At 35.8% G+C, this 27,474-nt stretch overlaps 1 protein-coding gene across 2 annotated transcripts in view; it reads right to left on the bottom strand.

Moving 5' to 3' along the window:
• The window catches only part of LOC140152463 (2-(trimethylamino)ethylphosphonate dioxygenase-like), a 42,270-nt gene that overhangs the window by 11,702 nt on the left and 3,094 nt on the right, over window positions 1-27,474 (bottom strand). Inside the window, exons 2-10 of one of the 2 annotated variants that reach the window (XM_072174781.1) lie at window positions 19,185-19,281; window positions 17,343-17,539; window positions 15,898-16,013; window positions 14,934-15,061; window positions 14,367-14,503; window positions 13,478-13,536; window positions 3,447-3,522; window positions 2,814-2,858; window positions 2,182-2,309 (exon numbers count right to left, since the gene is read on the bottom strand). In XM_072174781.1, the coding sequence (XP_072030882.1) occupies window positions 2,182-2,309; window positions 2,814-2,858; window positions 3,447-3,522; window positions 13,478-13,536; window positions 14,367-14,503; window positions 14,934-15,061; window positions 15,898-16,013; window positions 17,343-17,537 (884 nt within the window). In that variant the 5' untranslated portion in view covers window positions 17,538-17,539; window positions 19,185-19,281. The remainder of the gene's footprint in view (window positions 1-2,181; window positions 2,310-2,813; window positions 2,859-3,446; window positions 3,523-13,477; window positions 13,537-14,366; window positions 14,504-14,933; window positions 15,062-15,897; window positions 16,014-17,342; window positions 17,540-19,184; window positions 19,282-27,474) is intronic. The other variant, XM_072174782.1, reaches the window with a different exon arrangement.

Below are 27,474 nucleotides of genomic sequence, written 5' to 3'. Positions count from 1 at the left end.
GAGAGTATAGCGCCCCTCAATACATCTGGGCGCAAAACAGGCGAAAACGATCCAGTTTAATGAAATGGCGGACGGGTATTCCCATCAGGCACCAGCGATATGTTTTTTCAAAGAAAGTCTACTAATTTGATATGAAATGACATTTTGCAATAGCAAAGTCAAAATTAGGACTTGCTGTCAATAATATGAAGGAAACATGTGACAGAGGCAAGGTGGGAAATACAAGTAGTATTTAAGTTATGAATAACCTTTGATACCCGACCTGACCTTCCATCATGGCGCCTTATTCGCTTTTATGTATTTCTATTATGCTCTCAAGTAAAATAAAATACCAATCTGCTCTGAGCAGACAATGTTACTTGGCTCCCAGCATGAATTATTGATTTTATACGGAAGTAAAGAAATGCACAGTGTATGTGCATGATGTGCAAGCATACTCCAAATATTTACGGTAAATCTGAATAGTGGTCACATGTTAACATATCATGTGTTCGGGAAATCACATGGCAACATTTTAAGATTTCAGGCTTGTTTACTAGTTAATTGCCATTTGTACTCTTTATTATTTATCTTTGTTAATTAACATATATTTTAAATGTTGATAAATCGTGGTTGGCTACCCACGATATCTGTTAAATTCAATATTTTATGAATATAATTCTACCACGCAGAGGGGTCACGCAGCAGAATTTCACATCACCTGACTTAGCTACATTTCAAGCTCTGCTCTTCAAATTCATGTAAATTTCAAAGTTTATACATTTAATATATTTAATATGATACTAATTTTTTTGTTATAACCAACTGGTACACGAAATATACTAGCTTATTACCTATACAGAAAGGTAATTATCAGCCTTCACTCAGCAAATTGACATGCCCGCATATGCAGCCATTCTCCGTCTGGATAACATGACTGTCGCCCTCAATACGCTCTGGGCGCAAATTTAAATAACAATACGCTATTTACATATCAATGCGGCCTCATGCTAATTAAAGCTGCCCCATCCAGGAGTTCATCTATGTACCAACTTAAAAAAACATGCATGAATAAACTTTCAAATCTTTTCAAACAAAACTCACACAGCAAACAAAAGAGACACACTACAGAGAATGCAAGATGCACCAATGGCAAAGAAGAGAAGCAGTGAAGTGAATCAAGAGTGAATACAATGTAAAACAGGTGTTAAACGAAAAGATGAAATTAAAAGGTGAAAGGGTCAAAACGTTTATATGAAGACAGAGGGCAGCAGATCAGATCAGAAGAAACAAACCCAGAGGGTGATGGAGCATTCAATATAAAAAAATCTACATTTTATAAAATAATAAAAATTCCCACATTGTGACAAAAGTTACATCTCTGTATATAACTTCCTGTGACAGTCAAAATTGAGTTCCTTTTTGAGGTGGTTATTTACCTTAGACAGTGTAATAATTGTAGTCCTGGTGGCGATTCATGATACATGAGGTCCATATGAAATCCAAGTGGCGTTGTTGAGTAGGCTACATTGATTGGTTCATATTTACCTTAGATAGTGTAATAATTGTAGTCCTGGTGGTGATTCATAATACATGAGGTCCATATGAAATCCAAGTGGTGCTGTTGAGTAGGCTACATTGATTGGTTCATATTTACCTTAGACAGTGTAATAATTGTAGTCCTGGTGGCGATTCATAATACATAAGGTCCATATGAAATCCAAGTGGTGCTGTTGAGTAGGCTACATTGATTGGTTCATATTTACCTTAGACAGTGTAATAATTGTAGTCCTGGTGGCGATTCGTAATACATAAGGTCCATATGAAAACCAAGTGGTGCTGTTGAGTAGGCTACATTGATTGGTTCATATTTACCTTAGACAGTGTAATAATTGTAGTCCTGGTGGCGATTCATAATACATAAGGTCCATATGAAATCCAAGTGGTGCTGTTGAGTAGGCTACATTGATTGGTTCATATTTACCTTAGACAGTGTAATAATTGTAGTCCTGGTGGCGATTCATAATACATAAGGTCCATATGAAATCCAAGTGGAGCTGTTGAGTAGGCTACATTGATTGGTTCATATTTACCTTAGACAGTGTAATAATTGTAGTCCTGGTGGCGATTCATAATACATGAGGTCCATATGAAATCCAAGTGGTGCTGTTGAGTAGGCTACATTGATTGGTTCATATTTACCTTAGACAGTGTAATAATTGTAGTCCTGGTGGTGATTCATAATACATAAGGTCCATATGATATCCAAGTGGTGCTGTTGAGTAGGCTACATTGATTGGTTCATCTGTCGCCACAACATCAAATATCTCCTCATAAATAACAACAACATAAAGCACTATTTGAAACATTTTTAAAAACTATAACTAACAATAATTCTTCAAATTCATATTTAATTGCACTTTGGTTATGATATTGAAATAAATTGAATGATTTTAATAGCAAAGTAATTGGCCTTTTCTTGCATTACAGATGCATTCACATACTCCTCCCCCCATCCACCCAACTGGTTTGTGTGTCACATGCAGACAGTGTGTTATCTGCATTTTTAATTGTGCAAGTGGGAACAAAATGACCATGTCTCACATAAACTTACACAAACATTATGGACCAAATGAGGTCGTCCACTGTTTAATAGATGCATTTTTTAAGTTATGTAGGCCTAGAAGATTTAAGGGTTCATATAATGCTGCCAATCAGGCATATCCCAGGAAGGGCATCCCAGTTATAAGGTGCTGTTCAATGATAAAAATGCACTTATAGTTCCCAGAAATGGGCGATTATTTATCTAGATATATATAGGCCTATATATTCACCTCCCCATAGAGTGTGTTCTGGACTGGTGCTATGAGTTCTGCCACCTAGATGATAAAATAGAAAACCAAAAAGTAAATTAAGACTAAATGATACCATATACCACTGACATACAAGAATTCTCGCCATTCACAATATGGTGCCCCTGCCAGTCCAATTTTTGACCTCCCAAGTTTGACACCGCCATTCCAGCCAACCAACACTGGATTTTTACGCGAGTTTGATAATAATGAAGTTGAAAACAGCTTCACTAAAAATTCTGTGTGATCAACAATAGAAAATGGATATTGTTACATCATTGTATCAACATAGACTTATGTTCCTGTGTTGAATGAATTTGTATTTGTATTACGCAGGCTTTGGATGTCAAAATTTTTCCGATCAGAAGATTTGACAACTAAAAATGTGAGTAAATATTTAGACCTGTAAAACAAATTAAAATTTACAAATAAAAAGATATCTAACAGTCCTGATGAAGCTTTAAAAATACATTACAAAAACAAATATTATATTGCCAAGAGAAACAAAATGCATTTTGTTTTCTACTGGAGAACACACAACAATCCTTTTTGGGCAAACCATTTACAACAAATACAGTCTTATTTTTTTCTACTATGATATTTGTGTACAATTACCTTGGCAACTTGTCTTAGTTCAGTTGGTACATTCATCACAAGAGCAATACCATAGACATCCAAACATTGCAACCATCTGCAAACCAATAAAGACAAGAAAATGTTGTCTGCTTTTTACAATTAATATTCATCCAACACAAAAGTAAAAGGGGATGAACCTGTTTTCACAGGTCGAAGTACCAATCTCTCTTTCGAAGCAACTTGTGCCAGACTCCTCCACATAATGTTGCTGCGGGGGATCGCTACACCTCCTCCAAAGCGAGTCTATCCCCTTCCCGGCATTGAATAACGCCAGACCCATTTGTACACCTGGGTGGGGAGAGGGAATAGGGATGAAGAGCCATACTTTGGTGCACAACAGGTTGATGCTGTGAGGATTCAAACCCACAACCTTGGACAACCTTGCATTATGGGTAGTTTTTTATTGTAAACCTCTGATGAGAGCATAAATAAACAAGAGCACCAATGGTGCTGTAGCTCATTTGTTATGGGTTATGGTCAGGAATTGAAATTCATTGTGTTGGTGGTTGTGTGCAGGTTTTATTTGTTATGTTGTTTGTAATTGCAGTTGTTAATTTTTATTAGTTTGTTGACAGGACTGTGATGAAGAGAGTAGTTAAGTTTAGTTTATTACTTTCATTGCACATAAAAATATCAAAAGGGCAACCCCGAACAGGCACGCAAGCCCACTTGATGGGGTCAGTTATACACACAACAAATAAAAGAACTAAAATTACACAGTACATAATTATAGACACATTTAAAAAACACTATAAACTACATTAGAAATACAATATTATACTAAAATTGAGTTGCCAAATTACTTCATAATTCAAATAAGCACTAGTGAAATTGCACAAAGTAGGTATACTGACAAGTTAATTTGAGATGTAGTGGTTAGTAGTGTACCTGTCTTATTGATTGTAGATATTTGTTAGTGTACTTAAGTTGGTGCTGTTGACAGCTTTTTGGCTGGTTGCATTGGGCAGGCAATGTAGATTTGGTATAATAGAATTGTTTCATGTTTGCTGGTTTGTAGTTTATAGTTGAAGGTATTTTATAGGGATGCGTTGTGTAGAGTTGGTTGCTGGGAATGTTAGAACTTTTGTTGTGTGAGTGCGTATTTTTGAAAAGAAAAAAGAAAGAGGAGAAGAACATGCAAAGAAAGAACCAATATAAATATTTATAACATTTCAATAAATAGACATTCCACAGTTCACACAAGAAATTGATAGTTGGGTTGGAAATGGGTGAGGTCATTAAATAATGCCTAAATATTAGATGTAATTTTGCTATGTAATGTTTTATACACTATGTATGTGGGAAGTGAACCTGTGTACTTTGTTTGCTGCTAAATATGGGTGGTGTTATTCAATCAAGTATAACTTGGGTCTGCTGTGAGCAGTTACATCAATTCTTTTTTTTATGGAAACATGTAGAATTTGCTCTTTTTAATGCTATTTTCATTTACAGCCTATTATAGATCTGTAGTTACAGCCCTTTAAACATGAGTTTACTTTTTTTAATCAGATTGTATGATCATCTACTGTTTGGAATTCAGGCCAAAAAAAATAATTGTTTGTTTGCTTTGAAAGAGGACGTGCGGGCGGGCAGATTTTTTTTCTTCGGATTTGACGTATTCCTGGACCTTGCTAGAGCTAAATGCTACAATCATTCATGGTGACTTATAAAAAACCCAATAATTTGTGTTCATGACATGGAGTTATAACTTTGCATATTGAAGACACAAAATGTTTTTGGAGGGGCTTTTTTTAATTTTAAACCATGAAAGATCTTAGCATTTAGCTCTAGCTTGGTCCAGAGAAACTCCAAATCGAAAAAAAAATTGAATTTTACATATTTAAAAAAAATATAAAAAAAATATTGGTCAGGCCTTAATCAGAAGAGCGGGCGGTGGAGGACAAACAAACAACTTTTTTTTTTTGGCCTAAGGGTATTTGCTCCACACATAATTCCATTATCTGTGTTTGCTCAGTCATTTTATTGATATTGATACAACAACTTGACCTTAGAACAAGTAGGTGTTAATATGTTAAAAACACACAGAGTCTGGGCATTAATTTCTTTCATGCTAATAGTCAATTGATTTTCCTTGCATTTCTGGGTTTATATTTACAGTGTACATGATCTGTGCAAGACCAATAAACCATTAAATGTTGTAGCATTAAATGAGTTAATTGAAAAACTAGAACCATTGTGGTGGATATATTATGCTATATTATGCTAGCCAGAGAATTTATCTTACACTTCCCATAATGCATTTCTTCCATTTCAATATTCTGTACTGATTTGCTATGTTGTGCCACGGTCGACAAAATATAGCTCAGTAAACAGAGCACATCCAGATCTTGCAAAATATGTTTAATTCTTGACTAGCGACCCTTGTTCAGCCAGTCTATTCTCAAAATGAAAAAAAATGAAACCTGTACAAAGTAATGGGAGCATTTGTTGGAATGAGGGGATGTATTATGTTGCAAAGGATTCTGGGAAGGGTAAGATATTTTCTCTGTATGCTTGCTATCCCTATGGGTTTTCTTGCCCTAAACCTCTAATGTGTACTTTATCTCTTATACTCAAAATTGTAAAAACACATATCTAGGGTTTATGCAATAGCTGCCAGGTGCTTTATTTTAAGATTATGTACAATATAAAATGCAGAAATTGTCAAATGTCTATAGGGTAGCTATTGAAGATATTGGCCTTCTCAATATTGTTACAACTTTTGCAACATGTTTGCCTGTCCTAATTAGTGTATTAGCTCTCATTTTATTTACTCAGTAGTTCCGAATATGCACAAATTGGGAGAATTTGAGACACTAATTGCTCATGGCTCCGCACAGAAGTAGGGGCCTATAGACAGCACGAGCCCAACTGGTGCTTTATCTATTGACTTACCGAATGTAAGGCAAAGCAACACTGAAAAGCAAACATTGTAGCCGCACTGAAGCAGTAAAGTTCAACATCTCTTTTACAAAATCGCCAGATCAAGGAGTTTGTACAGTGTTTGTAATATGAAAAGCATCACAAACAGTCTGCATAGGAGACTATTCCATGAAATTTGGTAAAAAATTTTGTAACAAAATGCTCCAAAAATGACACTTTCCGTCCGAATTTTCCTAGCTAAATAAGTAACAATCATGAACGATCATGCAAAGATCGCCGCCTCAAATTACCAGATCCATTGCTCAAACGATGTAGCAAGAGAAAGAAAAAAACATACAGAAATCAGGACCATGCCTATAGTTCATTGCATTACGCAATGAGCTAATAAATAAATAAATAAATTTCGGTGTTTTATATAGCGCCTTTTCCGGATCTTAGGGGATCAAAGCGATGTAATTTCGCTGCCATGGTGAATTATCACAATCAGATCGCATCAACTACATGTAGGCTGGTTGCAGCCGAACTTGGCGCAAACCTATCCGCATTTAGATTGTAACATCCACCAATTATCTATGCAGCTCCCCAAATTCCATTGGGTGAAGGAAGTTTTTGATAGCCAAACAACTAATCACCGATATTTTGAAAGCAGGAGGAAACTGGAGATCCCGGAGAAAAACTGCGAGAGCGAGCATGGAATCGGGATAAACCAAGTGCACATGAGTCCTTGGGCCGCGCCGGGGCTTGAACCCGGGACCTCAGTGGTGCAAAGCGAGGGAACTACCGCTGCGCTAACTCGCCCGCCCTAGCATACATCCACAATGTTGACAATGCACCTATGACACGTAGTATGTGTACTTTTAAGTGTCTTACGTATTGTTAATTCAGTCATATATGCGTCGTACATATTGTGAGGTCTGCCATGTTAACATCTGGCATGGAAGTAACCTCTCATCAAAGGTTTACACCAATTTACTATAATATCTTCTCTTCAGCTTTTTAATCTCTGACAATTAGTACTTTAAGCAACTTTAAAAAATAAAAACAATTTTGGGTGGAAATTAAATAAACACAGCCAAAAAAGAAAGTCTCTAGTAGTTCCATCCCCATTTAATCAGAGTCTGATGAGTTTATGGCAAAATAATTTATATAATAGTTTTCTATACACTTTCCTTCAAACGTTGATACCAAATTTGATATAAAAACTTTAATCATCATGAGCATAGGAGCCGTTGTTTGGAAATTCGTGCAATTTAAAAATGACAAATTACAATTGACCACGCAAAATCCAATGCATGGTATCAGCTTATTATGTGGCCTGAAGCAACCCGTACAGCAGGGGCTATTTTAACATGCCTCCTGGCACGTTCGTGCAGTGAGAATAAAAATCCATGCAGTGAGAATTAAAAATCCATGCAGTGAGAATTAAAAATCCGTGCTTAAAATTATTTCTATACTATTCAAGTTTTAAGCACAATAATGACCAGGAAATTAAAGCAGTTCCATCATACACAAAACGCTTTACAGAAAACGCTTAAATGTCGGGTCATATAGAGGGTATAAAACGTATTGCAGGTCCTTTATATAACCCGACATTTAAATGTTTTTAAACATTTTGACAAAAACTAAATCGCGTTTATAAATTATAACGTTTTAAAAACATTTGTGTATTTGCTGGTTCCTCCTTAAAGCAAAACTGGTCGAGTCAAAAATTCTCTCCAAAAAGTTTAATTTGTGCATGCAGTCAAACGAGAGAAAAAATCAAGCAAATATTGCCTTATGCCTCTGGTAATGCCTTTTCTCCCCAATTTTTCTATCACTCAGGACTTTGGAAAAACGGGGCAAAATGGCAAAAGGTGTGTTTTATGCTTTGTATGAGTTTGTATGCGTTTTTTGCATTCTTATTAACATTAAACCATAATACCATTTAACTCGGTATCAGTAAACCAGCTACAGTGTACTTTCATCCCGATGCAGCTGATACAAAACTTACAATTCAATTAAATGGATTGAAATTTTAAATGAAAATCTATCTTTCTAAATAAAACCAAAGATTTTATTTTCTTATCAACATTTTACAGAGATTGAAATTTCATGAAATTGTAGGCGATGTGTGCATTTTATGCAACTTTGCACAGTTTTCATTCGTTTTTGCATTATGATTAACATACTTTAATCGTTAATCAGTGATTTTCTCATCCGGTGGATCGTAAAAATCCTCAAAATTCATATTTTTGCACCTTTGTTATAGTGTCACAGATGTTTTAATATAGGCTGCTAGAATCTGTAATATTTCACCACCTAAGGGCTGGGTCACCCACCTTTGCACAGTATTTTTCATGGAACCTGAGAGCACATCAGACGTATTGAATTGCATTTCCAATACGAGGTATGTCCTTCTGATATCATATAGTTTTGATTTTTTGAAATTCGCGATATAATACAAATTTTATGGCAAATGATTAAAAATTGGTATTTTTGAAATATAAGAGTCCTTGTAGTAAATTGTATAAATCTAATGATATGTACTTAAAGTGTATGTAGCTGGGATGAAAAGCCATCCATCATATGAACATTTTGACCTTTCGTATTGAAGATATAGATTTTTCCCCAAAACACTTAAAAAATTGAGTCCTTTTGGGGAAAAATGTATATCTTCAATATGAAAGATTAACATTTTTAATTGATGGTCGACTTTTCATCCCAGCTACATACACTTTAAGTACATATCATTATATTTATATATTTGGACTGTTAAATGTCAAATATTTCAAAAATATCAATTGTTGATAATTTGCCCTAAATTTTTTCATTGTATTGCAAATTTCAGACAATCAAAATTATTTGGTATCAGAAGACATTCATCATATTCAAAATGCAATTCGATATTTCTGATGTACTCTCAGGTTTTTTTTTTTTTTTATTAATACACAATTATAATTTTTGGTTTTATACTACTAATGTGCCGTAAAGTCTGCAAATTGTATTCTGATTTACAGTGTAAAATGTGCGTGAAGGTCGTATTCATAAGTACCTCAATTTGGTGCGACATGTATCTCATTTGATAGGGCCAGTCAAACACCATATAAACCAACCAATAATCCTATTGCTGAAGAGGATACACAAGCTTCTAACTATTTCTATAGAATCCTTAAATAGCTCTAGACTTTGGCTAAATCCTGTTCAAGTGGTGGGTTACAAAGCATTTTGTCCAATTAACAATAAGAGGACATTCGTGAACCTCGTTGACTTGGGGATGATTTGAAATAACCGCCAATTATGACTATTTGATATTTATTACCAGCAATGTGGAAAAGGAGACACATGTAGAACCGAAAAACATGTACATTTTGTTGAAGAAACAGAGTTCAACAAACCATAACCACGCTTCTGGATATGGTTTGAAGTCAAATAATATACAATTTTTAAAGCCTGTGATATATATTTTCTAAACACGAAATAAAACAAAATTGACCGGGTCAACATTACGGCTGATTCGTTGTGTACGGTCACATTTGTTAAAACTCTCACTGAGATCACTGAATTGGAGTTTAACCCTGCCTTTGTGAACCAGGTGTGTACTTTCATCAAGCTGTGGCTAATAAAAATAATGACATGTAAATGTAATTGATTTCCATTTAAAGAAAACCCACCCTTGTAAATAGTAAATAAATTGTAGGCACCTGTGTGCATTTTGTGTAACTTTGCAGAGTTTTTATCTGTTTTTGCATTCTGATTAACATTTTTTAATCGTTAACTTCGCATTTAGCGAACCAGGTGTGTACTTTCATCGTGTTCTATCGATAAGTTTCAAAAAAAATGACAACAAGAATCGGGTGATAAGTATGCACTTTCAAAGAGTATACGTTTTATGTAGCTATTTAGTTATGGCAGAAAAAAAGTCACATCACAAAATAGTGAGAATGTTGGTCAAACGACGAACAGTTGGTTAACATGTTTATCATTTGAAATAATCTTAATCGTGCAACCAATCATGGAAAATATTCTTAGAAACAACAACAAGTTGTCCTTACGACGATATTACGTAATTGGTAACATCGTAAATTTAATTTTTAAGCTTTAATTTTAGAATATAAATTGTGGTGTACCCAATGACGTAGAAAAACATAGATCGCTGAGCTCGAACTGGTACGTTGCCGTTTCATTGACAATCACACACTGAATACGCCATTATGAAATGAAGGGACCTAACAAAATCAGCATCAAATGCAACTAAAATGGGAACTGAATTTACTCTAGCATGTATGGATTAATAGAATTAAATAAATTACTTGTTTTAGCATATTCAACTTTATGTGTACCATTTTTTTATCAAAAATTGCTGAATAATAAAGGCAGGCACGCTCCTAAATCTAATTCATTCGCCCACAGTTGCCATGCGGACGCTAAACAACTCTACCACCATGACCACTGAAGGCGAAATCTTGTAAAGTGGTAGAGTTGTTCTAGCGTGGCAACACTGGTGATATACCAGATTCAGGCGTGCTTGCCTTTATAATTCAGCAATTTTTGGATAAAAACAATGGTATACTGGGAAATTTAATGCGTTTTAATACATGATTTGTTCAACTTTGTGTATTTATTCAGCACCCAAACCGGGACCCAAACCTGCTTCACAGATTCGGCGAGCAGGGCACTCTATCCTTTCTACCTCATAGGTGTACCCCAACGGACGGTAAAACTCTTTTATTGTATATGAACTATAATAAATGCATGAAGGATGTTCCAATTTATTCTCTTTGCTGATTACATAACAATATTATACTTAATAAGAATATCATTAGAAAAGTATTTTTTAAATAAGAAATGTAACGTGAACCAGATACAAACACAATGGGGATCAATTTTTGATACCTAAGGATACGGAATATAAACATTAACAAGATAAAAGTACAGTATGGCAGGCAAGGATTGGGACAGATTGATAAATACGGTATGAGCCTCCCCACCAAGCACTTGGTTGATGAATTGTTAAACGACCTCGAGGCGATGGCCATCCCCCCACAACATGTCATGAGGTGGAATACACCCCTCGAGCCCCCCTCCCTCTTGCACATGCACAACTTGCTTGGGCATCGAGGCAGAAGTAACCAACAAATCAACGTGCAGTGTCTTTCCCCCCGTAAAATAGCCCTTGCCGTACAGGAATCATTGCACACTTGCCTGCGCACAATTGAAATAGCGGGGTATTTGATTTGCATTTTGACATGGGCCTATTCTACGTAATTCTTGGCACTCACGCTAGCTCTGCTACGTGATACAATTCCCTATGTCATTTTTTAAATTGCGCGAATTTCCAAACAACGGTTTCTATGCTCACGATGATTAAACTTTTGATATCAAATTTGGTATCAACCTTTGAAGGAAAGTGTATAGAAAACTATTATATAAATTATTTTGCCATAAACTCATCAGACTCTGAGTAAATGGGGATGGAACTACTGGAGACCTTTTTTGGCTGTGTTTATATAGGATACTTACTGGATTTTTTAATGATATTAAATCAGTGAATAAATGAAATAAAACAAATCTGCTTTCCAGCTGTTTCATAAGCCTTGCTGAAAAAAATTCTCTTAATTTGAAAAATAGTCCATAAATATTACCAAAAACACATAAATGTAAATTTCTAGCAAATCATAAAATACACTAACATGCATGTGGCCTTGGCATTACCAAACACCATTTTAAAGTACACAGTATTCTAGTACATATGTGAAAGCCTGACAAAAAGTGGTGATATAAAAATGCTTGTTTCATATAATTTTGTAACTTTTTAGTGAAACATATAACTTTTATGACATATTTAAAACTAGAATTATGCGATTCGTAATTAAGATAGCCCCACAACAAAGGTTGGTAAATGTAAAGAATATTGACCTTGATAAATCTGCTAATAAAATGTTAGTCAAAATATGGGAATAAGGTTGCAAATATTTGTACATATACACATTTTGTAACACAAACTGATACAATACCAGAGTTCATCATACTCTGTGACACTATCAATTTGGAAGTCCATTAGCCGATAGCTGTCCCAAATAACATGACACAAAACTAATCACCACATGAGGCCACCATATACTATCACAATACCAAATTTGAAGTTGATTGGTGATTGCGTCTAAGCTGGAGAGTGGATTAATGGAAATGTAGGCAAAATATGCAAATGAGCTCATTAATATTCATAAATGTGCAAATAAAATGACACAAAACTATTCAGCACATCAGGCCACCATATCCTATCACCGTTCCAGGTTTGAAGTTAATCGGTGATTGCATAATGACACTGTAGGCAAAATATGCAAATGAGCTCATTAATATTCATAAATATGCAAACAATGTGACACAAAAGTATACAGCACATAAGGCCACCATATACTATTACTGTACCAAGTTTGAAATTGATAGGTGATTGCGTTTGAGCTGCAGAGTGGATTAACGGAAATGTAGGCAAAATATGCAAATGCGCTCATTAATATTCATAAATATGCAAATAATGTGACACAAAACTATACAGTACATGAGGCCACCATACCCTATCGCCGTACCAAGTTTGAAGTTGAACGGCCATTGCATTGGAGCTGCAAAGTGGATTAATGAATTTGCTTCCGTCCCCGGACAGCCAAACAAACAAACAAACAAACAAGCAAACAACCATTTGTGCAATAACATAAGCCCCACATATATGTGGGGGCCAAAAATCACAAATTTAGTTTCATAAAGTTTTTCATTAAAAACCATTTACATAACTTTTGTAACGTTCTTTTTTTAGAAATAGAAAATGTTGACTGGGTAGTTTACATTAAGATTATCACCAGTTGTGCTTTATTTTGTTGAGTATGACTGTTCTCAAAAAATCAGAGGGTGCAGATTACAAACATCTGCATTTTACAATCAATATTCAACCAACAATAAATACTTCCTCATTAAATTTTAACCTTTGATTTAATCATAAATTAACACTTAACCAGGTGGTAATAATTAACAAGCTATCATTTTGAAGTACTCAGGTACACCTGTTTCACAGTGACATAATATAAAGAGCTTCAGTTTCATAGAGTTGTGTAATCTTTTACAGCCACAATAACTTTTGTAGCATTTTTTCTTACCTGAAAAATGATTTCTTGCAGGATGAGATATCTTTATAATCAAATTCTTCTATGGGTCCCTGAAAAGGTCAGAGGTCAGAGGTTAACTGTGATAAGCACAAGCCTATATTATTTTTTACTACATGTTTTGAAAAATTGCACCCACACATACAAAATGGGGTGATGTGGATTGATAGACTGCCACTAACTTATATCAAATGCAGATGACAACCTTATGCACAATGCTTGTGTCGACTGTTAAATGCTGTCAGTGTTCACAGCCAGCCATGTCGCTAGAAAGTTGCCTTGAAGACAACCGGTAGCGATTTGACGCTGGTGAATGCTATCAATTTCTGTTCGATATACAAGTAATTGCTTTTCAAATTTAGTGACCGATATAGATGCAATAATGGCCTCACAGTAGCCACAATTTTTGTAATTTGTGAAAGATTTTGTGAAAGTTATAAAAACTCCACCAATTTTTGTTCAATTTGGCCAAAACTTTTGGTTTAGCGATGGGTCAGTTTTTCTTGGACAAATGGTACAGCCATGGGTCCCCATGCAACTTCTCAGCACATCCCTACCCAAACCAAACTTGAGTTACCCCCTCCCTCCCAGGTTCTTCCTTGTAACCAATTGTATGAAAAATATGACAACTCAAATGGGTTAAATAATGCGAGGCATTTATATTTCATTTGGATGAAAATGTTTTAGCAACTTGGGCATCTAATTGATATACAACATGCTGGGGCTGATTTTGAACAAGTGGACTTTATAGGACATTTTCCCCAAATGTTTTGACCAAGAAAGCATAAAGAACCTAATTTAAATTTTGACTGAAAAAGCATAAAAAACCTGGGTTTTTTGCACTTGCAAAAAGTGTACCTTTTTGGCAACATATTATGATTACCTTAAAGAATACATTGTCTCGTAGACCGGCTGCTGCATCTATTGCATCATTCCCATAACTATTTTCTCTTAAGAATTCCAGTGATATCAGTCCTTCATGAGCTGTTTCTTTCCAACTGATTTGTAAATGAGTTCCATCTACAGAAAAACACACAAGGATGAATAGTATTAAATGTTTGCGTATCCAAACAATAATAGACAAAATCAAAGCCAAACAACTGTTCTACTTTGGACATATCGTACGGATGCCAAAGGACAGATACCCTAAACATGCCCTTGAAGGTAGAATACCTGGACACAGGCCTAGAGGTAGACCCCCAAAGCGCTGGCTTGACAACATAAAAAGTAGCTGCCAAGAACTTGGGATTACATCAATCTACAATGCAAGGAGTATGGTCACAAACAGAGGCATATGGACTTCCAGGGTGAAACGGCTGCTAGCTCCAAGGTTCCCAGGATCCGAGGGAGGAAAGCAATAAGTCCAAATAAGTCCAAAGTATCCAAACAGAACTGACTACAAAAGTAATATGATTCAGTGATTTCTAACCTTAACCCTACACACACTCACCTTGTATTTGAGTTGATTTCAGGGTGCATGGTCGTGGGATGTCATGTTGTTCTATTAGTTTCTGTCCACTATGCAGCTGCTTACATGATGCACACTGACAGTGATTTCTTAACCAGATACTGTGATATCTGAAAAGGAATCCAATAAAGAGATCTTGTTTAATTGTGTACACAGGATACACATAGTATTGTTGTGCTCCAGACTAATGCAACTCATATCTCCTTTTATAGTTAATGCTCTGTGTGCTAGCCATAGTAGTCTTCAACATAAAGGTCCAAGTTTTGATATACAGGGGTTGAGTTTTGAAAATAACAGGTATGCTACAAATCACTCTTCTGGAAATGTAATGTGGGCCGTCAGTTGTGCTAATAAATTGCACTTGGTAACAAGGTTAGGAAGTGAGGTGTGCTATAAATGGCACTCAGATTGGAATAAAGCATTGCAGTGTTGCACAGAATACCAATTTCATTGCAATACACCATTCTACACAGTGTAATACCAATTATACCATTGCATACTTGCAATAGTTTATGTATATGGGCTCTTAGCAGTCAACAATCCTGATCATGAAGAGAAAAGTGAAATCACTGTCATTTATTTTTCTTGGGAGGTTGTAGGACAATACATTGAGGACACGGTGGCACAGTGGTTACGGCCTTGGACTCATTCTGAGAGCTTGCTAGACGTGCATTGGTTTGAGTCCCCGTCCAACCACCCTGTTGCGCCCTTGGGCAAGGTGCTTTGCCTCACCCCACCCAGGTGCAATGGGAAGCTGTTAGGGGTAGTCACAGTCGTTGTACTGATGAACGCTGCGCCATTTGTAGGCTGCAAATGTGGTTCGGACATATTCCAATGATGGCGGAATAAATGTAAAGCGCTTTGAGGCTGTTTACGGCATAAAGCGCTATATAAATATCTACATTTATTTACATTTTATTTTTATTATGTTTAGGGCCTTCCTTACCTGCTCCTAAAACCATCTGACCATGATATTTGCAGTGAATTACTCTGTGAGTCCATTTCTAATTGTGCATTTGTTGCATTAGCTGGATCACTGCTTGCATCTAATGTACTTACTCCCTGTCAAATAAACAGAAACAGAAATGCATGCATTAATGATATCCCATAAACATTCACCTAATGGCACATAATGCCCTCCTGTTAAAATCCCACTTGTAAATAAGGGCACCGACCCTTCATTCTTGGTCGGATTTTCAGAGGAGGGCAGTTTCTATTTGCATGTGATATTTGTTAACTCTAGCATTTTATTTTAAAACTAGAATTTCGCGGTTCTCGACCTGCTCGGTTCTCGACGCAAAGCGTCGGCCGCAATGCCTCCACCTTGACGCCCATCATTTTAACCAGTGCAATTTCACTTGACCCCAAAATGAGCTTCACATTCTTTGCCTCACTAAGGTGGCTGTTCCCACCAAATTTCATGAACCTGCAGCAGTCTATAGCGATTTGACCCCAGATGACCCCAAAATGACCTTGACATTTTTGGCTTGTTTCAGTGGTCATCCCCACAAAATTTCATGAACCTGCGACAATCTATTGCAATTTGACCTTGGATGACCCCAAAATGACCTTGACATTTTTTTCTTCCTACAGTAGTCGTTCCCACCCAATTTTATGAACCTGCAACAATATATGGCGATTTGACCCTGGATGACCTCAAATGACCTAGCGAGTATGCAAATTTTGCGCAGAAAAGCAAATCAGGTCAAGAACCTCTGGCTGCGCTACTCTCCAGCAAGTTTCATCACTGTAACTCGTACAGATCTCCAGATAATCTGTGCACAAGGTTATTTTGCTTGATATGCATAAATTATGCAAATTAGGGACTTAATTACCATATTTTGCGACGAAAACCTACTAAAATTTGGAGATCGCCAATTGCCACCCCTCCACCAAATTGCATCACTATACTCCTTACCAGTTCCGAGAAATTGCACTCGCAAGCTCGGACGGACAGACAGATGGACGGACGGACAGACGGACAACCAGGAAACATAATACCTCCGGTGGAGGCATAAGGGTGGAGGCATAAAAACACAACCAAAAACACATTTACAGTAAGGCAAAGGAGCCCGTGTAAGTTGTTTGGCAAATCTTTGCAGATATTTAGCTTAAGGTGGGTTCTACAAGGAGTTTCTTGAAATAAGGAAAGACCTTGGCATGTCCAAATAGGTTCGAATTGTGGAGCTAAGTCACTAAGTGTACTGATCAAAACACATCAGACATTATCATTTCCATAATAAATGGAATCTCTTCTTTTATTGCTTTTATCAAAACTCACTCAATATGGTTTATAACTTCTAAATGGCTGAAAGTCACTAACAATTTTGGTAAATGGCATTGCAACAGTTTAGCACTGATTCAACTTGGAATCTGGTGTAAAATACTTACAAAATGTTGCCGTTTCACATTGTGATGTACAGGAGAAGGTGCACCTTTGTATGATGACACTAGCCGGACGTTCCTTTGGAGATTCTTATGGCAGCCATCTTGGAGAGATCTCTGTATACAATTCTTATGCAACAAATGACGTCTTGGTTTGATAGCACTTGATATTAATCCTCGCAACATGGAGTGCAAAGACATTTCTGAAATTAAATTTAAGTCAAAAAAATGTTTTTAAAACGTGATAAACATGCTATTTAGGACAATTTGGCTTTGGTCAAAATGTTTCAATGACATTTAAATGTTGATAATGGTTAGAAAAACATTTTTTAAACATTTTATATGAAAAAACACTACAGCAATTTTTAAAATGTTGTCAAAATGTTATTGTAAAATATTTTTTGGAAACATTTTTGTAAAATATTTTGTCAAAACTTTAAGTTAAATAACATTATGTCAAAATGTTTTTAGCAAATTTTTGAAAATGTGAATGTTATTAGAACATCTTCTACCCATCAATGTGATTTACAATTGGTATATAATATTATCTCACCTAAAATGATTCTTTTATTTAAATAAATATACAAAATTTATAGAAAATAAATATATGTAAGTAATATATTACAATAATTGTTTTATTTATTTATAACTATTTATATTTAATAGTCTCAGGCTGAACATTCCCTGAACTCGGTGAAGTAAAACAGAAACCTGTTTTTTTTTTCAGGGTCGCCATGCACAAAACATAACAAAACAATATTATTATATTATGTTATATTTATGTGAAGGTGTGATCAGCCAAGCATCAACACACCACTGCCAATCCATGATACATGCACACAATATGAACAGACTACTATTGGGCTATTCCAGAAATTAACGGCACCTACCCTAAAGAAGACATGGGATTCCCAATAAGTTTGAGTTTTCCCATGTCTTCTTTAGGGGTAAAAAGCCGTCCTCAGCAATTGCGAGCACCAACATGCGAGGGGGGTATACACCCCCACACACACACACACTTGAACATGAGAGTCCGTGATCATTATTTTTAGAATCCAATTAAATATTCATAGCTGATTGATCATTGATTATCGGTTATCGACTATCGATTAACATCATCTCAAACGCTGCTTACCAGCGTGCTAAAGGTAAGACTGTGATGAAATCCGTGGCATGATACTCTATGTACTACTGCTGGCTATGATCTCTCCTTTGTTTTTTCTTATTTCATTTGTCTTATGATTTACGAGGTCAGATCTTAAAAAAGATTAAGATTTTCCCATGTCTTCTTTAGGGGGTGAGCCAAAAATATCTGGATGCGCCCATTGCCTGGAGATACATGAATGCCCATCAATTCAAGAGTTTGTGTTAATATACAGTACTTAAACTACCGCATTTGTTCCATTAACCGCCCAGGACGCTTAACAGTGTCATTTTGGGTGGGCGCTTATTTCTTACATTGTTTAGGCCTACAATATGTAAAAAAGGCCCAAAATATTCATGCATCATCATCATCAATGTGTATTTTTCAGACCATGATTCAGATTTGCATGGACACTGGGTGGGTGTTTATAGGGGCATGGGCAGTTAATGGAATGAATACAGTAATACCTTCCTATTTCACACTGTTGTTCTCATCTTATTGCCAGTTGAAGTAAAGTGCCTAGGCTCTAAATCTCATCCTACAGAGCAGATAAATTGCAGTCATATGAGCAAATGCCCTTGGGCAAATTGTATGCCAATTTGTTCAAAGCATGATCACCCAGCTGGTTCACTTAAAATCTAAGGCTTGTAAAAAAAAAGTAGTACCTATGTATGAAGTTATAATTACTGTAAAGTAATACTCACTAGCAGTGTATCATCTCAGTCCAACAGCACAGGTAACAGACTGGTATTACTTTCAATATGTATCAGGGTATTAGTTCTGCAGCAGAGGGCTGGGCACCTGTGGTGGAACACAGAATATCAACAAATGTAAATTATTAATTAGTTGCTAGCCACTGCACTGGAACCGGCAGGATAAATGTAGTCCAATCAAAATGTAGTTGCATTGAAGTGCAAATTTACATAAGGGAACAACCCAAAAGTTCGATGAAGCCCTATAAACGAAAGTCCTTTCGTTAGAAGGCTAACCCCCTCCCCCCTCACTTCTAACGTAAGTTTTCAAATATCGAAAATTCCAACCCGGATTCATAGGATACAGGACCGTCGCTATGGTGGATGGGGATGTGGAGGAGTGCAACAATGCAATGATATTGATCACGTTTATGGAAGAAACCAATATTCTATTTTATTTTAAAATATTTTTCTTATACCTTTCTGGGCACGAAAAAAAATATGACTTGCTGGATTTTCAAATAAAAAAAGAATCAAGGTGCGGTACAGCTGATTAAAATGAACTTACAAATTGCAGGTTGCGAGTACTGCACTCTAGTATATTGATTTGAAATTATTTCAAGCAACCACTGTAAAATGTCAATATCGTACTTCAGAAAATACTAAAATTTATATATTAAATCCTTAAAAAAGATCAACTTTGACCGATGTTATAACTACTTTTTTACAAACGTAATCGGACTTTTTGACCCCTTCCCTCCTATGCCTCCCTAACGAAAGGACTTTTGTTTATTATAAGGCTTCATCTAACTTTTGGGTTGTTCCCTTAAGGATGAAACTTTTCAGCCATGAAGGTTTATGTTTCCCGGTAATGTTTACTTCAAATGCTGATGTGGGAGTCAATAATTGGGATAATCAGCTTAATCTAAATCTCCTCTCTTTTCATCTTCTCTGATTGAATGTAGGAATTGCTTGAATCTGTGGGATTATCTCACCTAACAATGACAGATATAAAATCATCAATCTGATAGCTTTCTTAATTATGTTAAACATCGTCTTTCATGTAGCATTCTGACACAGATTTAGCATTATTATTATATGTTGCAATTGTCATTATAATTTTGTTATCGCTGAGCCGACATTTAATGCCGCATAATAATAGAAGTTGGTAATAAAGAATATCTGAAGGCCAGTTTGCATTACCATGGACTCACTCAAAACGCTACTGACCTGCAGCTGCACTTTTTATTGTTATGCATATGATTTGACCCAGATAACCTTTGACCTGACCCCTGAATAGCGTTCCAAAATGTTCCCCTGGTCAGTGGCGTAGCCAGGATTTTGGAACCGAGGGGGCACAACTTGTAAATGTACCGACGGAAATATTTTTTACCGACGGAAGTTGTGATTTGTTGACCCAAAATTTTTTAGCATGGTTTGAAAAAGTGAAGAGCAAAAAAAAAAAAAAAAAAAAAAAAAGGATAATAGGCGCTACTAACATAAAAACACATACTTTTTATGTGCAATTGTCAATTTTTCATCATTTTCGTTACAATTCTCATTTTTCTGTCCCCCTGGATGGAAAATAGTCTATTGTTAACCCAATTTTTTTTTTTCAACAACGCCTTCCGTCTACCGACGGCCTTACATGAACCGACGCCCATGACGAGCAGGGGGGCACCGGCCCCCCTGGCCCCCCACTGGCTACGCCACTGCCCCTGGTCAGTAAGTTTATTGTCACAGAGTTTGAGCCCTGTAGGCCTACCCCTTCAGATGTACAGAAAATGCATTTCTCAAATTTGTCAAATGTTCCCCTGGTCATGAGATATGTTGTCACTGAGTTTGAGCCCCACACCCCTTACAGATGTAGAGATAAGGCAATTGTAAGATTTTACCCCCCTTAATGACCTTTGACCCTAAGTGGGTTAGTTTGAAACAGTCATGGTTGCACATGCAGGTACTTCTTTTGAAAGTCCTAAACAAGGTATAGCAGTCGTTGATAGGATATGCAGCTTATAGAACACGGATACCTCATGTGGTATACCACTGTTACCCGGGGTCACACCTTCTTGGCATTTCGAGATAGAGACCCAAAATAGGAATATTTACCAGAGTCTTATGAGGAGTAGCACTCCGATGGGGAAATTATTTTTTATTATATTCTGTACTTTTTATCTTTTTCATTTGACCCCACTGGGGGTCAGTCATATCTTCTTGGAATTTCAAGATATGAAAAGGACCCACAATATGAATATTGACCCAGGTCTAACGAAGAGTGTCACCCCGGTAGGAAAATTACTAATCGGGTGTCATAGCGTCTTGGATATTAATCACGTTTAAGATACAATAATTCTATTTTATTTACAGCTACCACTTTAAAATTTCAATATCGTACTTCATAAAATACTAAAATTGTACAATTATATATTTTAATATACATTATAATTGTAAAATTTTAAAAATCCTAAAAAAAAAGATCAACTTTGACCGATGTTTTAACTACTTTTTTTACAAACGTAATCGGACTTTTTGACCCCTCCCTCCCTAACGAAAGGACTTTCGTTTATAGGGCTTCGTCGAACTTTTGGGTTGTTCCCTAACTTCCTGCACATTATGGATATATTTTGACCAAGTTCATCAAAAATATTTGAAATTTGGGTGAAAATCAGGCTATTTATGATTTTTTGAAAATTGAGTATTTTTTGACCATTTTTTGTGCAAATTTCTCAAAGTAGATCAACATTTTTAAAAAAGTTCTAAATATTCTTATCTAGTTTTTAAATATGAATTAAATGAAATTTTTTTTTTCATGTTGACCAAACAAATTTGTGCCAAAAAAAAAAACCAGGGTGTTTTTTGGATTTTTTTCCAAAAATGAGCATTTTGGCCTAAGTTTGACCTCACTGACAGATGAATTCATCAAGTCTTTGCCATTCTAAAAATATATACTTTTATATTCTTTAGACCAAAAATCTAGCAGTTATGAGGCCCAATAATTCCAGGGTTAAGACCAGCTCGGATAACAACGTTTTGACATATTTTTGTGGGACCTGAGAAAACATCAGACATATCAATTGCATTTTGAAAACGAGGAATGTTTTCAAAATAGGTCTAATGCTTGAGACTCATCAAATGGCCCCACACGTTATCAAGTGTGGCCTCACACATTTATAAAGTGGAGGAAAATTGTACTTCTTCTGTAACCAGAGATGCTGCTGCCCTGGGATGATGCTGCTCCTGATGATACATGTATGACCTTTTGGCAGGAAAAGGTCATCAATGTTTTACTGCACAAAGTTTTAACATCATCAACTTTTGTTTTAATGTCAAAGTATCCTCTGCATACCTGATGGTTGATTGGACGTTGCCCATTCTTACCCTTAAAATTAAATTAGTGTGTGCAAAATACACAATTCCTATAAATTCTTAAAGACTTTGATGTATTAACATGTCATAAGATCAACCCATAGTGTATATCACAAACCGCTCATGCGCTAATCCAGCAACCAGGGTTCAATCCCCGCTAAACATTTTCATATGCCAGTTTGCTTGAGTCCCAAAATCATCAAGTTTTTATTTTCACACTTTTCATGGTTAATTTCAGAGCCACAAATTTAAAAGCCATGAGAACTACTTGCCGATTGGCCAAAATGAATATTGTGTCCAATTTTGAACCAATCAAGAAGGGTATTAATAAGATCATCTGCAAATGCAAGTTTGACCATAAATAATTTAAAGCCTATCGTATGCATAATTGGCCATTGAAATGAGTATTTCAAGTTATCAACCAATCAGAAATGCTGTTAGATAAACAGTAGTGCATGTCCAGGGGGTTAAAAGCCTGCAAAAATATTTGTTACCTATAGGCTTCATTGTGTAACTATTTGAAATTGTGAATAAACAAAATAGCAAAACTGCTCCGAAAAGTTCAAATCCCAAAAAAATAAATACTGTGAAAATGTCACGCTTTACAGTAATTGAAAGTCGTTAAACCTTCTGAGAGAGCATGAGGTTTGAATATCATTATTTTATGTTACATTCAAATTGACACGTACTCATGTAGCAATCGTTTGAAAAATACATTAGTTAATGAAAGTTTGTCAACAAATAATAATTTCATAAAAAATAATAATCATAATGTATTTTCATCTGAAACAGAGAAAAAGTTTTGTCAAAAAGTAAAATTTTACTTAAATATTAATCATGATAATTAATATTTTTTGAAATGACTATTTAACAAACATTAATATTTTCTAACGATCATCATCAAGCATGTTGCGAAACGAAGTTAATGGGGCTTACAAGCAAAAAGTTTGTTCCGATACCAAGTAAAATTTCACTGAAAATCACTGTGCCCATAGCAGACAAACAAAACCAAACAGACAAAAATCAACCGATGTTTCGAGCAGATAAACTGCTCTTCTTCAGGGACAGACAACAAAATATAAACCAAACAAGGAGAACTAAATGCTGTAGTTTAAAAACATATTCAAGTCAAAAACTTAAAGCAAGTTTAAATTGAACTCAGTAGCAAACAAGACAGCAAACTTAGTAAAATAAGCCGTGTCTTGACTCATTGGGAGCAAATTCACTACCAGTTGACTGTATGCCTTTAATTAGCTTAATAAATAGCCCAAATAGTTGTGAATTGGGATATTTCTATATTTTATACCACTTCATTTGTGTTTTTAAAACAGTTTAAAAACTTTTCAGGATGTCAAAATGTTGAACAAAATGTTTTTCTGGAATTTCAAAAATTAGGGTCGGTATTCATATACGAGGGGGTATCAAAAAGTTTTAGAAATCGCCCAGAAGTGAAAGAGCTATATCAATGAAATTTTGTTAGTGCAATCACTGGTCCTTATGTACATTATGGTCCAAAAATGGTCTCATAGGTATGTTTACTTTTTTTACAGTTGGCACTAGATGCCAATAACCCGCTGCCCCAGTTACTGCGCATAAACTGCAAGATTTAGAAAATTGAGGCAAGCAGCATTATTAAGATTCTGCTTTTGAAGGGTTGCAGTGCCTAGAAAATTGATGATGAAATGAAAGTTATCTTCGGTGGTGATTGTGATATGTCACTGTTGCTTTTTGGAAAAGGAATTTTTATTTCATCACAGATTTTCTGGGCACTGTAACCCTTAAAATGGAACTTAATCATGCTGCATGCCTCAATTTTCTCCATTTTGCTGGTTATGCGGTTACATAGGCAGGTAGTGACATCTAGCCCCTGTAAAAAAAGTAAACATACTTATGAGACCATTTTTGCACCATAGTGTACATAAGGACCAGTGATTGCACTGACAAAATTTCATTGATATAGCTCTTTCACTTTTGGGCGATTTCTAAAACTTTTTGATACCCCCTCGTATGTACAGTAAAACAAAAACAAAAACTTTTTTCCAGATTTTCCAGATTAGGGTCGGTCGGTGGAGGACAAGCAAACAATCTTTTTTTGGGGGGGCTAATCATGATAATACCGGTAGTAGTAAGCTAGCCATACATTATGTGGTACAATCAAGCAAAATCAGTCTGAAGTAGGCCCAGGTCAATTTTGGGATTATTACATTTTCATTTTCAGCATATTCAAAGCTCCACATTAGTGAAAACTCATTACAACTTGGTAAAGAAAAACACAAGAAACTCAAGTTTAAAGTTAGCATACTGTAATTGAGTCATTTTTAGCAAACCTAAAATATACATGTAAATACATGGTCAACTTAGCAATGATACCTTTGGTTTAAGATATGGCTACGAAATTTGGCATTACAAAATGCTAAATCCGAGCTTCTTTTGAGTAATTTCATGATTTTTGACAACTATCAAAGTTGGATGGGTCAAAAAAGGCACTTTTTAAAACATTTTCCCTTCGGAATTTCATTGAAAAATATTTTCAACTGAAAGAAGAATGTTTTTCCTTTCCACTTTTGCAAAGAAGTCAATTGTGACACGATCTGGTCCATGGGGGCCAAAGGCGGCAAATTTGAAAATGAGATAAAGGCAAACATATAGAGGAAAAAACAATAAAATACATAAGAATATACTAGGCACCGGAGTTTCGCGCGATTTAAAACGGCAAAATGCGCTGGCCACTTTTCAAAATGCGCGAAAATGCGCCAAAAAATAGGTCAAAATGCGCTAAAATGTGTGATCCCATGTTATCAATACAAAACACGAGAAAAACATCGGTAAAACCATGGCCTGTCAATCAATTACGAACGACTTCCGGTTCATTTCCAGTTTCTGGAAAAAATAAAAAATAAAGATGTTACAGATCCCGACTCAGCTGAGAACCAAGAGCCGGACATCATACTGGACATCTACTCCCTGCCCCCTGCCTGACCCTATTCCCCTCACCGCTGCCGACAACCTTAACTTTATATACCGTATATTTGATTATTGTGATCGTGATCTGTGACTAAATGTAAAGGAAGAAGGAACAATTCTTCTTTATTTGTGATTGTTAAGTGACTAGTGGATGTTTGTGAACTGAACCTACTCTTCAAAAAGGAAGAGGTGCTCCTACACAAAAGGAGGAAATTCCAATACGAAACGAAATGAAACGAAACGAAACGATGGCGACCATCACAAATCGTCGATCGAAATGTCAAAAGCAAGGGCAAATTTCCCCACATTATGCTTGGTTTAATGATCGTTATTTGTATTTTGATGTACATAAGAGAAGTTAGAACCAATATTGCGTGAAATTTCTTGTAAATGCTGCCGATTCGGGGCATAAAATTGTAAGTTTTAACTTTAAGCTTATCGATGGGTCAAAATCGTGAACATTCTCGATGGAACCCAAAATGCGCTTTGGACACCCAAATGCGCGAAAATGTGCGCTTTTTCGCGAACCGCGCAAAAACTCCGGTGCCTAGAATATACACATCAGAAAATCTCAGAACTTTAGAACCAAGTATGCTAGACCTTTGGTGTTTTCAGTATATGATAGCATAATGTTTGTACATGTATAAGGTAATAATTACAATATTAACTCATTTTCAAAAATACCTCCTTTGGCCCACATGGAGCAGATTGTGTCACAATTTTGATTTTTCCACCCCTACACACATTATTTGGCCCATATATCTAAAAACTAGGATTGCCAAGTTCTGACTGATTTTGCTTGATCGGAAGTTGATCGCATCACATAAGTTTAATTTTTTTATCTAATAACACAAATCTAAATAACTGTATTCTTCCCCAAACATGGACATTTTTGAGTTTTGTTGACAAAAACATGACAAAAACATGGAAATTTAGAAGTCTTTTTAGAACTGTTTTCATTTTGTACCTGTGACGTCAACATCAAAAGTTATGAGCAAAGAAGGACTGAAAATGAGAAAAAAAATAAAGAAATAGTTAAGAATTTTAGCCTTGTCATCTTTTTTGTTTAAACAAAATAGGATAATGCTACATGTGAATGGTTTTCACAGATCACATCACATGTCAATGCTTGGCATACTAGGAACGAAGCAGCATAACACTAGCGGTCAATACCATAAAAATATAAAATATATGTAATTTTTTTTTTTTTTCATTGTATCAATCATAAAAGTTCTATTCTCATACATAATAAAATAATATTTTTTGATTTTATGATAACGTAATGTTAAATTTTTGCTGAACCATGAAATGGTATCAGCCTATATTAGTGTATGTTACTAGCTTACTTACTTACTAGCTTACTAGCTTACTAACTAACCATTTGGTCTAAAATGGACATATCTCTAAATGCCGCGAAGGTATGACCCCCCAAGTGGTGTCATATGAAAGAGAAATATATAAAGAATACAATAAAAATATTTCCAAATGTCAGATGTCATCCAGGGGTCACAGGGGTCAAAAAAGGTCATTTTAACCGAAAATGCTCTGATTGAGCTTAAATTTAAATGCAATGATCCTTATGACATTCTCTCTCTCTCTCTAGGTGCCATATCCTAAGACGTTGACGTCAACTTTCTCAGCTTACAACGAAGTGTGCATACTACTGGAATATGATCACTTCCGCAGTCTGCACCTGGATGTGTCTTTGCATGTTTCACTGCCCTTCCTTAAGGGGGTACTACACCCCTGCCCAATTTTGTGCCTGTTTTTGCATTTTTCTCAAAAATTATAGCGCATTGGTGACAAGTAAGACATGTATATTATAGGGGCAAGGACTACAACTACTGCACTGGAAATTTTATTTCAGCACAGACAACAGTTGTGGAGTTACAGTCAAAAATGAGGAAAACCAATATTTGATCAATAAATCAATAACTACTTGCCTTGAGTTGCTGAATTTCCAGTGCAGTAG

This window comes from Amphiura filiformis, chromosome 5 (assembly GCF_039555335.1).
Source record: "Amphiura filiformis chromosome 5, Afil_fr2py, whole genome shotgun sequence".
NCBI lineage: Eukaryota > Metazoa > Echinodermata > Ophiuroidea > Amphilepidida > Amphiuridae > Amphiura > Amphiura filiformis.
The sequence above is the reverse complement of the archived record's forward strand: the minus strand, read 5'-3'. Positions and strand labels throughout refer to the sequence as shown.